The following is a 13,957-nucleotide window of genomic DNA, read 5'->3' as shown; positions in this document are numbered from 1 at the left end:
GGGCATGAGCTAAATGACGAAACCGGTTTTGCCTTGAACTCCGCCTAGAAGCCTATTCTCAATCTACTTAAGGGAAAGAGAAAGATAACAATCATAGCACCCCCAATTAGAAAATTGAATTGCTGATGATAAAAAAAAATTGTAATTTTTTTTCAAATGAAATGCATAAAGGACAGTGTGGTAGCCACAGGGTGGGTTACCGGGTTACAACCCTCCCTCCCCCTTGAGCCTTTAAAAGAGGCACCTAAAACGAGTAAGATGCCCTCAATAAATAACTTTTAATAAATAATCGCACAAAATTACCGTTTTTGAATCCTAAAAAAAAATGTTTTCAGTATCAAAAATCCCAAAATTTTCCCCTCACTCCCTTTGTCCTGGAGTGTTTCCTGTACACCTCGGAAGGGCCCCGGAATCTCAAGTAAACCCATCCTTCCACTTCAAAACTGGCTACGCTACTGGTAGAGGATGCAGTATAAACATTACGTAAATTACGACTATTGACAATTGGTGTCGCATCCATTCCCTTGGTTTCATTTTACCGGGCACTAGCCTAAACAATTTAATCAAGCTCATTGGGCGTTGTCCACATCTCATTTCCGTCCCGTAATTACAGCGAGTGTTAAGCGATCGTAGAATCCGCTTGAAAATTGGGAGCGTCGTCGACGCCCAGCAGGAGGAACGAAACCTCGAGTTAAATATTAAGCGCGCAGACGTACACCCGAAAAATGGAATGTAATAGAGCATCTAATCGCTGCGGAAACCTTAAAAGCTATATTATGAGTCATTAACAAACATTTAAATTTAGTATAGTTATGACTTATTTCGCATCCAAAAGAGCACCTCATATATAACTACTACTGAATTTTTAAGTCATCGATCGTAAATAATAGCTTGCGTTTTTTATACAATTTCGTAAAGGATCCTTTGAGAAAGTGGTGTAGGAAATAAGTATAATACCTACGTTTGAGAGGAATTTTCATGCCAGAGGTCGTTTGATCTCAAGAGGAAAAAGCTATAACAGACTCCATAAAATGACTAATGCAGCAGATAGGTTGACGCAAAGATTTCAAGCATTTTAAGATTTAAGATAGAGCAGATAGCTAAACATCTAATTTGCATCCCGTAAGTTACGCGAGTCCTAAGCGTTTGTACAATCCGCTAGTAAAATGCCTGCTGCAATTTTTCCTAAAATAGTCAGTAATTTACCTTTAACACAGCCTCACTTCTTTGATCACAGGCATAAATAGAATTTTCAATATTGCAATTTATCAACAGCGATAACATTGCGTGACTTTCTGGCAATACGAATATAAAATGCATGAATACTCACGAAATAATCCAAAGCTAAATAATACATCAGCAGTAATGCAAGACTACACTGAAATTAATCAGAAGAGGAAAAGATATTGGCAAAATTCATTTTTTTATTTTAAGTAGGATTTACATAGTGACTTTTCTAACCCCTGTTGGACTTAGAACATGTAGACTATGAAAATGTTGTTAAAAAGTATTGGATACGATATTTAGAATGTTATTAATGCCGCTTTCACTGTATGGAATAAAATTTACAGGATACAAATAGTTGCTTTTATATTTTCACGTTATATACAAATTAGTGGCTGAACTGATATGAAAATTTTAATCGCGAATTGATTCTCAAAAAAGATCAAAATTATCTTCTATGTGCTCGCCCTATGACAGAGTCATCAAGTGGCAAAAGGGATTAAATTGTTTACTAATGAAGGAATCGATTCAACCTTCGTGAAAAACAAAATATAAAAATTCAACAAGCCCTGTCTGATATCTTTCGTCCTTGTCAGATATTTAAAAAGACGGGAAAGCTCACAACTTCAATGATAACATGCACAAAGATATCTAGTGCATACAAAGTCCAAAGAAGACAGGGTGGATAAAAGTTGAAGTATGAATGGTGCATCCAAAGCGTAGCAAAACACTTAAAAGCTATCATACGTATCAGGAAAACACGAGTAAACAGATAAGAGATCCCTCTAAGGTTAAGATGAGAAGATATTCCAGATTTTTCGAGGGAGCAATCTGTTAAGTGTTGAAGTAATGGGTATTTACCAATTGAAATAGGAAATGCTCCGAGATAAGTTCCTAGGAAATAGGGACTTATCGTAGGTGCAGTATAATGGTTCAGGGATGGAACAGTGATCAAGATGCTTTAGACTGCAGCATTAGACGGCTCCTCGAATATCCTGTGAACATTCCTAGCCCTGAATAAAAGTTTAATTCAAGAATTAAATCAAATATTGAGGAAAACAGCACGATTCGGAAAAATTACCTACTATAAAAAACAGCATTTCCATTAATTTCACATATTTGATACATCATTGGATTTCATGCTTCAGGTGTCACCATAAAATCTGCGGCTACAAGCTTGGATTAGATGTTACAACAATCGGGTCAAAATTCTAACCTTTGTGTTTTGACATCACAAGTAGATTTCACCGCTGTCCACGCGGGAGGATTAACATTTTTTGAGATTTTTCCTCGAAAGGCTTTGGTATGAAAAATAAAAGACTTAACCGAGGAGAAAGAGAAATATATTCATTTCCTCAGGTTTGTGAGAAACAGACTTGAATTTGTTTTCATACCTGTAGCAAGAAGAACTATTTGTAGGAAACTGAAATTTTCAAGCTGTAGCCACATTCTTTGCCTCTGTATTGAAACCGACGATGCGATGTAACATCAACTCCGACGAGTAAATTCAGTTTTTGAAAGTTAATTAAAAAGATAATACATTTTATCATATTAAAATCTGATAAAAATACGGACAGATAAAAATGGTAGATAGTGGTATAAAATGTCGCATAAAAGCCGTTAAAGAAAAGTATAATGATTGCGATTGCTGGAGACTCGAAACTCAACAAGGATAGTGGTTATTCTAATTGTAGCAGGTATTCTGTACTACAATTTTGTATGTAATAATAGCTACAATAGCAGTTAATTCCGCAGACATGATCCCATCCTTTGACCCATTCAGTTCTAGACCTACAGTTTGATTGTCCAGCTAAATAACAAAAATAACAAAGAGAAGAAACTTTAGGTGGTCTCCAAGGTCATAGGACCAGAATTGAGCCACCATCAAATAAAAATGTATGTCAATAAAAGAAAGTAATAATGCAGTAAATAATACATGACTGTTTTTAATAAATAACATCAAAATAAATGTTCAATTATTTCTTGTGAGAAAAGCCAGTCTTTGACAAGTCTTAACATTTTATTTGATGGTTTAATTTTTTTAATTTTAGCGGGAAGTAAATTAAATAACTTTGGCCCCATGTAAAGAAAATAGCGTTTATATAATGATAACCTTGGTCTGTTTGTAACTAACAATGACTCACTCCTTAAATTATAATTATATCTATCACATCCACTTGGCATATTGCCACTGCTGGCATAAAAAAATTTTAGGACTTTGAATAAGTACAAATCCCTTAGTGGCAACATTTTTAGGGCCAAAAACAACGGAAATGAGTGTTCATAAAAAATTTTGGTCAATATTACCCGAATTATTTTTTTTGCAATACGAGTTCACACTTAAATGTGTTCATGTATGCACTACCCCAGCAAATTATACCATTAGAGACCTTGTACCACATTCAACGGAATTAGACAGCACCTCTTATACATTAATCCCTTTCAAAGACCCTATGACGCCACGCAGTTACTCTGAATTCTTTGTTTTTGGGATACTAACGCACATGGGAACCCCATTTGGCTCCTTCGCAAATGGGGCTCCATCATGGGGTGTTGGTCACCTAAAATCAACAAATTTGGACTAAATACATGGCGCCACTGGTTCTGTAGGAGAGATTACCTACATTTCTATATAAAATAGGATACATGCCTGTCTGTCCGCTATGCATTTCCGTAAGGCTGCACGGTTTGCAACCAAAGTTATTATGTAACTGCATTTCATGCTCTTGAAGCCCGTAGTTCTACTTATGGTTGTTTTCGACACATCCTTGAGGTGCGTTTACAGTGTGTAACATGTCATATAAACATGTTATATGCAATAAATTACTTGTAACATTTGTTTTATAACAAGAGTCTAGCGGAGCATAAAATGCACAAATAATATGTTACAGTTTCAGTCCTAGCCCACCCGACAAGAGGCTATCCCCATCACCTCTTTTCTGTAACATGTTACACATTTTCCCATTTCTTGCGAGAAACCAAAAATTTGTTATATAACACGAATTTTTGTTTTACGAGCATGTAACTTGTTTATATAACATGTTACTCAGGGTAAACGCACCTTTAGCGTCGTTTTCTCATTATTGTTTCTTACGTCACGTCAAACAACTTCTGTGCATGGATATCTTGCCTGGTGATCACACCTCTTGACAGGGAAATCATAACTCAAAGGATTCTACACTTAGCTATTAATCTTCTTGGTCAAACCTTTTTGCTGGGGTATGCGTTCACACAATGTTTTTCGTTTACGCACGTATGGGCATACATAATGATCAATGTTGTGGAGCGGCCTATAAGCTGATCCCGTGAACGGTATGCGGAAATTGTTTTTTTCATTGTTTGTAGTTACATATGTAAACCATCATCCTTCTTTGTTCCTTTACCTATAAATCTTGACATGTAATCACGAATTCCAAGTTCCAAGTTTCCCTATGCTCTGGGTACTATCCTTCCCGAAAAACGCCGGGTGGCCTGCTAGTTTTATATGGGAGGTATTGGTCCTTCGCCGTGTCCCATCATTTCCAAAGATATCGTCCGACGCTAAGTACACGATCATTGAGGCAAACAGCGCGGCTCTAAGGTCATAGGAAATAAGGGAAGGGAAAGGTCTATTATTACATGGAAACTTTTTGGCAATTACAAAACTAGGAAGACACTTTCCTTTCCCTCAACACGCGAGTCAATTTGCTGAGTGGCCCAATTGGTTCTATTTGCAGTTCCGAAGGTCCGTTCCCACGCTTTTTAAGGTCGTTTTAATTTCCGCGAAAATGGACGCTTCCAAACTGCGCTCCTAATAGCTCGTTGAGAGTAGACACTCATTTGCGAGGTGGTCAGTGATCGTTAGTGTTGTCACCTGCAAGAAGTCAAACGCTTTTGTGAGGACGCGAATCAGAGGATACGAGTGTTCTCGAGGAAAGAGAAATACGCGTTTGGGATGGATAAAGTACTCGCGGCGCTATCACTCATCTTGTGCTTCTGGTGTGCCTCGGCAGAAACTGAGTTCAAGGACTGCGGTAAGTGCAAGGAACTTTAAAAAAAACTCTTTTGCAACGACGACATTAAGTGCGACTTCAGAAAAATGGATTTCAATGGGAAGGTCATTTGTACACAATTGTACGCGAACAATGCAGCGGAAATGAAAACAAAAATGAGGTCATCATGGTCGAAAACATTCGGTGAAAGCATTGTCTAGTGCGAAAATGGGGTTGACAATTCAAAAAAAAAGCGTTGTAAACTTCCACGGAATGGTTTATTACGCGACCATGGTTTCGACGAACAGTCGACATCATCAGTTGTTTCTAGGTATTATGTCGCAGAGGCGGATACAGAAAAAAAACTCATCGAGGGCGCAAAAGATATCTTGTTACCTTTAATTTTATCGTAATAAAATAATATAAGTCACGTGCCAAGTTTCAGAAACTTTTATTTAAACTAATAATAGACAGTGCCATCTCATGATATAAAAATGTTAAAATTGTGGTTTTGCAATGTTCGGCAATGCGGACGGCCTCGCAAGGGGGGGGGTGCGTGTATGTAGCCATGAATTAGCCTCTGCTATTTCATCGACTGTTCGCCTAAACCGTGGTCGTGATATAGATTATCCTGTGGAAGTTTTATTCTTATTTTTTCAACATTAATTATATATTCCACGATGGCCGGTTTATAGGCAAACTTAGCGATACTTTATACGTAAGTAACATTTTATGAGGATATTTTAAACCTCTCTATACGGAGCTCTTTTTTGGGGTGGAGTTACCCCGCTATTTTTCCTAGTAGGCTTCCGCGGACGATAGGCAGCGATTCTCCCGAGTTTCCATCCGCCTTTATCCATTTCACTGGACAATATTTCGCCAAAGTTGCAGTTGGCTTCCTCAGGTCATGTCTTCCTTCAGTCAGTTCAGTGGGCCAACACCCTGGTATTTTCATCCCTCAGATTGGGACTCAGCTCAACGGAGCGAACATTGTGCAGTATGTAGTGTGCAGAACGGACGCCCGTCCCTTACCCCGGCCTCTGGACTACATCCTCTAACCCTATTATAGCACGAATCCACTTTCAACTTGTTGCGTTACCAGTGTTTTTCAACCAAACATTGTATTTTATTTTCAATAAGTTACTCTTCTCACAGAATTACTGAAATTTTTTAAGCATTGTGGTATTTTAAACGGGTTTCTAGCATTAATAACAACAAAGTTAGTAAATACAAGGTAATAAGGTTACAAGTCCGTTATTTTTCACGCTTAAAATTCGTTTCTAAATTGCTTACGCCCAGAACAAAACGAAAAATTAATTTAGAAGTATAAAAAAATTGTATTATGCAACAAAATATATCATTTAAAAAACTATTGACAATATGACCACTTAGCAACGGATTCCTGCGGTGAGGATGATCATAAATGAGTGGGAGGGTCGATTAATCGACGAGGAGTGGCCACAAGGACTCGCTAAGCTGGGTCTGGGATGCATCCGACAATAGCCACCTCAGCGGTCACTTCCCTTCCCTTGCGTCGGGCAGAGCCGACGTCCCATCGTTTGCGTTGAAAAATCCGCGACAGCTATACCCAGTGTCAGGTCTTTTGCGTATGAAAATATCTGTCGGCTCCAACCGACGTCAGGCGCTAAATGGCTAGGAATCAATAAGAGCGGAATCTAGTAAAATTAGCGTGGTAATTGGCCAATTTTTAATTGCAGGAAAATCAGCGAGAAGCTTTAGAGCGTTCTATAAATGTTACCATAGATTTGAATGTTACGTACTTTTTACCTATTTCACCAAACAATGACTTATAAACCACCTATTCCAAATACCACCCAATCAGTGGCGGATACAGAAAAAAATCAAGGGGGACGTAAAAGATTCCCTGAGCTACGTTTACTTTTATCGTAATAAAAAAATAATCAAGTCACATGCACAGTTTAAGAACGTTTTATTTAAACTGATAATACTCATATTCCAAAAAATGTCATCTTATGACATAAAAAAGTCACAATTATGGTTCTGCAATGCAGGCAAGGGGGCGCGAGCCCCCCTCGTCCCCCATATGCATTCACCACTGCAACCGATTGAGAAAACAATTTAGAATAGCCCCACCAAGCATAACTCCAATTTAAATAAAACATTCTATCATCCCAAAAACCATCAAGATAATGAAACTCAAACATCATATTACCCCAATTAACGTCCTTTTCTGAAACTTTCAAAATGGGACTAAATCGTAATCTCGAAATACTTCGATACTATTTCCTGCGTTTATTCACTAATAGACGACTATTACGGAAATACTTTCCTTTTCCTCAACATCATTTTCCGGTTCCTACGTATTACGCGGCGGTAGTAAACATACCTTCTCTTCAAAATAGGCGTCATTATACTGAACTACTTCCAACCTGCACAAAAGAGCGTCATCATTAATTTTCAACCCATTATAACCCAATGTTGCTTCTAAGTGACATCAAAAATGTACACATTTTTACCTCTATTCAGGAAAGATTTAAAAAACGTGTTTTTTAGTGGTGTAAAGTTTTATGGAGAAATATGTGGCTGCCACGTTAATTATGATTGAGTAGAAAATTTTCACATTTTTCAAAGACGAAGTCTTGAAATTTAACTTCTCCTAGAAGCAGCTATTGTTAACTCATTACTTACAAATATCACTGGTTGCCAGCATGACCAGAAGTGAATTTCTGTGGCTCGCGTGACTTATTTTCACTTATCACGAAATTGCTTAGTTACTTTTTTTCTATGACATCAGCTTTCTAGCGAAAAAAGAAGCCCTCATCGGGTTATTTAATGCAGAAATAGAGGAAAAAAATTTAGGTTTTTCAGGTTGCACAGAAAATGGCTTCAGGGAGTACGAATTATGCATTAGAAATTGGTCGTAAATTTCTTTTCATAATTGCTTTCATTTGTAATACCTAATTATGTTTACAAAACAGGGCACAGTTTTGCACAGGGGGGAACAGGGGAGCCAAAAATGAGATTTTGAAAAAAAAAATTAGGCTACATGATCTGAATTAGTCTCATGAACCATGTGCGATTCATGCCCAGGGCTTTCAGTAATATTTCATGTTAATGGTGAAATAAATCATTTGCTTAAAAGTTAAATTTCAATGGCGGATGTCCTTTTTAAAATTGCTTAACCAAGCCTAATTAAACTGATTTAAGAATACTGGGACTAGCCACGGTCATATCTTTACGGAGTCACCCGCAATGCACAAATTGTGCAAAAAATCCACAGAGAAAAAATCTTTCGCCTTGACCAGGATCCTGGTATCTCTACGGTATTTTCTCTGTATTTTTTGCACATATTAACTGATTTAATTAATTTTCACCATTGATTTTGGAGAAATAATATAAAATTAATTAAGCATATAAACTTTTGTCTTCACATTATAAACACTGGACACGCATACGGAGATATGGGATTTAGACTACAATTAATATGGCAAGACAGAGGCTAAGAAATAGCTTTAAAAATTTGCACAAACTCCCTATGGTGGAAGCGGAGACACCAAAAAATGAAATACTTAAAACTTTTGATGCAAGATAATATGAAGTGGTGAAATATTACAGAGTAAAGAAAAAGTAAAGACCATAGCCATAAGGTGACAAGAGAGTACGAGACTAAGAATGAGACTGGGCAATTTAGTGGAAAATGGTGAGCAAAGTTTGAGTGATAACTTCCTGATGGCAAAAAATTGAAAAACTTGTTGGAGTCTTGTTGATAAGGACAAATGCTGACAAGAAGTTGAGTCCCCACAAACACTGGTAAGTTGGATGGAAATATGAAGGTGAAGAAGTGAAATAGGAAGCATGATGGATGAAAAGGATGATATTATCAGAACCAGTCAGATTTGGCCTATATGATTCAAGGGAAGTGGGTAACATCAAGAAAAAGTAGCATCAAAAGAAACCAATAATAATGATTGCAAGAGAAAAAAGTACTTTCCCACAAGAAAACTATGCATTAGACCTGATGAACAGAATATTACAGATGATGCTGAAGGGAAACATTGAGGAAGATAAAATATAATAGAAAGAAATAGACAGGAGGGCAAAACAATGCATGCAGGAACCAAAAGAGGGAAAGAAAAGTGATACAAAGCAGTGGCACAGCAAGGGAGGGGTGTTTTGGGGGATAAAGCCCCCCCACAGAACACAGTGAAATTTTAAATTTAATCCATTTTACTTAATTGGATAAAATTTAACTTACAGAACAGTGTAAGGATTAATATCATATCCCTCAGTAAGCCATGAAACTCACCCTTTTGAACCAATAATCTTAAACAAATTCTCAGGGAGGGCACCCGCACCTCCCGTATTCGATAAACCCAGGATTAGTTGCTCTTAAAACCCCCCCTGATTGACTTTAGTCAATAGATCGATAGTTGTAAATCACGGGCGGCAGTTCCAAAATCGGCCCTCGGGAATCGGAAAACTCGGAATGATGACTTGAGAGATATCTACTGCTGGGAGAAATACTCAGCTCCTGCACCATTAAGACATTGTAAATTGATATAATTTATATTATTTACGATCTATCTTACATTATTCCAATTGGATGTCATTCTATAGCCTCCATATGGATGTCCCTGTAGCGACCTTCATAGGATGCCATCAAAAAATTTCCATGTCAGAATTCTCTTAGGGACGTCCAAAGGATGTCCATAAGAAACTTCTGAATGTCAAATGGATGTCCTTTGTACAACTTTTATTGGCTGGGAAAGGGTTAAATCCATTCCTGTATGGGAGTAGTATACCATACTTTCAAAGCCTGGATGAATAGCACATTGCCCCTTCCAACAAAATTTAGCACGAGATTTTCCACTGACTGACAGGCCTTTAATGATATCCTTTCAATAATTTGGGGCTATAACAACCCCCTCCTCCAGCACCTCCCCTGAGTATAAAATTTACAGTGGACAAAATAGTAATTTTGATTGAATATTTGTTTTAGAAGCTCAAATATTAGGAAAATTAGTCATGAGACAACCTTAAACTGTTGCCATAAGCATCAAAATTCTCAAATTTTCATAACCCCTAGGACCTATACTATTGCTGGGAGGTTACCTCTCCCTTGCCCCCAGGGGTGGATCCAGGATTTCTTTCTGGGGGGGCACAAACAAGGCCGTATCCAGGATTTTGTTCTGGGGGGGCCCAAGGATACCTCGTAATACAAAATGAACGTAATGATGATGGGACCGTATTAAAAATCTTGACTATTTTTTAAGGGTCTGGGGGGGGTATGTGCCCCCATGTCCCCCCTTAGATCTGCCTATTCTTGCCCCCCCCCCCCTTTTCCCTATCCTGGATCCGCCACTGTTCGCCCATATTCATAATTTGGAAGCATAATGGTGAAAATTGCAATTTATTAACTTAAAAAGTTGATCTATATATTAGAGTTGCTTAAATTGTCATTTTCTTCTGCTCACATTTGCATGAATTTGTAACCACCAAACGCATCAACCCAAACGCATCAACAGGATCATCTGGAGAAGTTCTGAGGCTGAAAGTACTTGATTGCTATCATCCTCCATGCTATTTCCAACAGAAGACCAATGTGACAGCATTATTGCATTTTAGGACAAGTGAGGATGGTAAGAAATATTATAAATATATCAATAATCCTCAGTGAACTGAAATTTGCTTCCACATTCTTAAATGGATCAGATGATACTGATATGTGCCTAATGAAGTATATTAATTTAAGTATTCAACCGATTATGGTAAGTTTCCATGGAGAACTTAAAAATCATTATGTCAGACTCCCCTTCCCATATGTATGAAATTCCCTCTTTAATTCACAGTAAGGCCTACACCCTTTCATTCTACTTAAAAATCCTATTCTTTTCCTTCCACTACCTTGTTTACCTAACATTCTACCCTGTAGCATTGTTTTCTACATCCCCTCCCCGCAAAGTACTCCCTCCATCCATACCTTCTGTCTGCTTTGTATCTCATATAAAAGCTACCTCTCCTTCTCAACCACCATGTCCAGAACATTGTCGTTCATCAACGAATAATAGGTATAAAATGTTTTTCTTGAGGTATGACATATTAAAAGCACAGGGCAGCCTTAAAGGACTACTGCAAAGTAGATACTCTGAGTTTTCAGAGCCACTGGCTCCTTCCAAAGCAGATTTTGATGGAATTCCCTCAATCCACTGAAAATAAATCCAGTGGTTTTGAAAGTTCTGGTAACCTACTTTGTAAGTGTCCTTTTTGAATAGTAGGTACCCTACTTTTAAATGCTTTGTGTCTTGTGTCAGATGTATTATTAGTGCCACATGCATCATATTCTACTCAACTGAGTACACTACTGACATATATATGGAACATATCACCACTGTGTATCCAAATGTACATAATATTTACTTTAGTTTTACCTTGTAATGGAGATTATTATTTCTTAATTTATTTCTGAATTTTGAATAATTTGGCAGCTTTTTAACCTCAACTATTACTTAACTATTACTTGCAATTGAAACCACAAGCATTTTAAATTAGAAAATACATAGTTAAAAGAAATTTGTTAGGTACTTTATTGAAAATTTCTATCCAATAAAAGGTTTAGGCAATAATTTGAGTTTTTAAATTTCCTATGAGGAATGAAGTGGATGTGAAGTGATATCTACAATATTTGCCTTTTTCTTATCACAGCTGAAGTCATTCACAACTTAACCTCATCTTTTGTGGCTGTTCTCACTCCTGAATTGGAGTTTCCATTTCCATACAATAGGACAGATGTGTGCTCCAGGTTGCAAAATGCACCCGATGAAGAATCAAAATACTCTACTGCCAAACAATGTCCAATAGGTCCTGGTACAGAAGTTATCTACAATACTGTATTACCCCTGGAGGATGAATACCCCAAGGTAAGAATGAATTATATTGCTCAGATACCTAATCACTAAATCAAATAGGACAAGTCAATTTTCCTTTCATTCAAAACCATTCCACAAATTTTGGGTAGCAAAATTTTCTGCAATATGAATGATCATAGTGGTAAAAAAAGCAAGCAAAGAGTCGGGTAGCAAAAGGTATGCAGGAGCCCAGCATGGAAACATGGATGCTATGAGAGGACGATGAGAATGGACGTCATGCTTTTAACACGTTGCGTACGGATGGCGAGAATTCTCGTCATTTTTTTCCCGAACGTTCCGGACGGATGACGAAGATTCTCGTCATTTAGGCGCGTCAACCTAAACAATTTTAAAGCATACAATACGTATTTGTTAGAACGTTTTAAGTTGTTCTTCATTATTCATAATGAATTGATGCATCATAATGTTTGATTGGGTAAAGTTATATTCTAAACATTAGCTTTTTAACCACATTTAAACCAAAGGCATTACGCCCTAAAATTTCCAAATCGGCGTTCCTAAGAATTTAACTACCCCAGTACGCAACGTGTTAAAATATGGGGATGGGGAAGAATAGAGGTGATATGGGTGAAGAAGAAAAATAAAGAGGATATTCTTGACATTGTGGGAGAAGAAATAAAACCAATATGTCTACAGTTACATAATTTCATTCTTCTCTCATTTCTGTTCACATTGATTTTTGAAACTATTCCAGGTAAACTTTACGAATCAAAACCTAACATTTGATCTGATCAAATTTCTACTCCCTACGTTGAGCTACGATGAGGTTTTCCAGCAGAGGGCCTTTTGTATCCTAATTGTATCCTTTTCTCTTCTTTTCAGATAAGAGCCACGATACGGTGGAGCATCACTGACCAAAGTAATAATACTATAGCATGTGTTGAAGTATTATGTGAGCTGTTGTAGTCATTAGTTTGCGTCAATTAGCTTTGAATCATCCTTTAGTTGTACAGAAAGAAGAAGCTGAGAATATAACAATATACAAATCATATATTGAAAATAAACATAAAAATCATATATTTGCATTTCACCCATGAATGATTTGATTAAAGACTTCACTAGTATTTCCAATACTGCGACATCATAAATTTTTAGCATATATGAAATAGCTTTAATAACGATTTAAATCTACATTTCTCAAATATGACGTAAAGGTTTTACCTCCAATAGTAGAGCCATGGCTGTAAATTATTCCAATACATGATCCCAAGGCTCAAGTGTGAGGAATCAATTATCTCTAACAAAATCTCTTCTCAATATCCAAGGAAACATAATGTGGATAATTCAACAAAAATTGCATTTCATACATTTTTGAAAATCAATCAGAGATTGAAATTGTCCAAAATGATGTATATCTAATGAATATAGTGAAAGTGAATAACTTCTAACAATAAGTGTGAATATGATATTGTTGGAAACTTTGTATTAAAGTATTTTATAATAGTATTACATATGTATATTGAATAAAAATTGGAAACATTTTTACTAATTCATTTCTAACATTTGGCATTGTAGAAACAGAGACAAGGATAAGGCTGTGTGAAAAAATGGAAAGGTTTTGGAAGGAAGGAGAGATAAGTGGCCTGTAAACCAAGTTAGAGTCATTGTTGTGCAAAAAAAAACTATTTCAGACGTCACTTAGTGGAAAAATTTATTAGAAATTGGTAATACAGTAAAAGTTGATAATAATGATCACATTTATAGTGAAATTCCACCTGTAATGACGTGAGTTTCCGCTCCCTTGGACTTTCCTACGATCATCAACGTTAATTGGTGAGCAATGAGTTTGGATGATAAGAAATCCTCGCTATCACAAACAAGTCTTTGATCCCTTGGGAATTATCCCCTCTTCTA

General features: G+C 36.9%; 1 protein-coding gene across 1 annotated transcript; it reads left to right on the top strand.

Moving 5' to 3' along the window:
* Nucleotides 1-4,903: 4,903 nt before the first annotated feature.
* On the top strand, nucleotides 4,904-13,583 carry LOC124168415 (NPC intracellular cholesterol transporter 2 homolog a-like). The gene is made up of 4 exons (XM_046546635.1): nucleotides 4,904-5,237; nucleotides 10,703-10,816; nucleotides 11,880-12,094; nucleotides 12,926-13,583. Exons 1-4 carry the CDS (start codon nucleotides 5,159-5,161, stop codon nucleotides 13,007-13,009), a joined length of 492 nt encoding a protein of 163 aa, XP_046402591.1. The 5' UTR covers nucleotides 4,904-5,158; the 3' UTR covers nucleotides 13,010-13,583.
* The last annotated feature ends 374 nt before the right edge of the window (nucleotides 13,584-13,957 follow it).

Source organism: Ischnura elegans, chromosome 11, assembly GCF_921293095.1.
Source record: "Ischnura elegans chromosome 11, ioIscEleg1.1, whole genome shotgun sequence".
Classification (NCBI taxonomy): Eukaryota; Metazoa; Arthropoda; class Insecta; order Odonata; family Coenagrionidae; genus Ischnura; species Ischnura elegans.
The sequence above is the reverse complement of the archived record's forward strand: the minus strand, read 5'-3'. Positions and strand labels throughout refer to the sequence as shown.

Bases quoted from the DNA above. Each gene is read 5' to 3' on its own strand.
- LOC124168415 (XM_046546635.1), top strand. From the start codon at position 5,159: ATGGATAAAGTACTCGCGGCGCTATCACTCATCTTGTGCTTCTGGTGT. The intron at 5,238-10,702 runs GTAAGTGCAAGG...ACGCATCAACAG, and splicing joins AACTGAGTTCAAGGACTGCG to GATCATCTGGAGAAGTTCTG. The intron at 10,817-11,879 runs GTAAGAAATATT...TTCTTATCACAG, and splicing joins TTTTAGGACAAGTGAGGATG to CTGAAGTCATTCACAACTTA.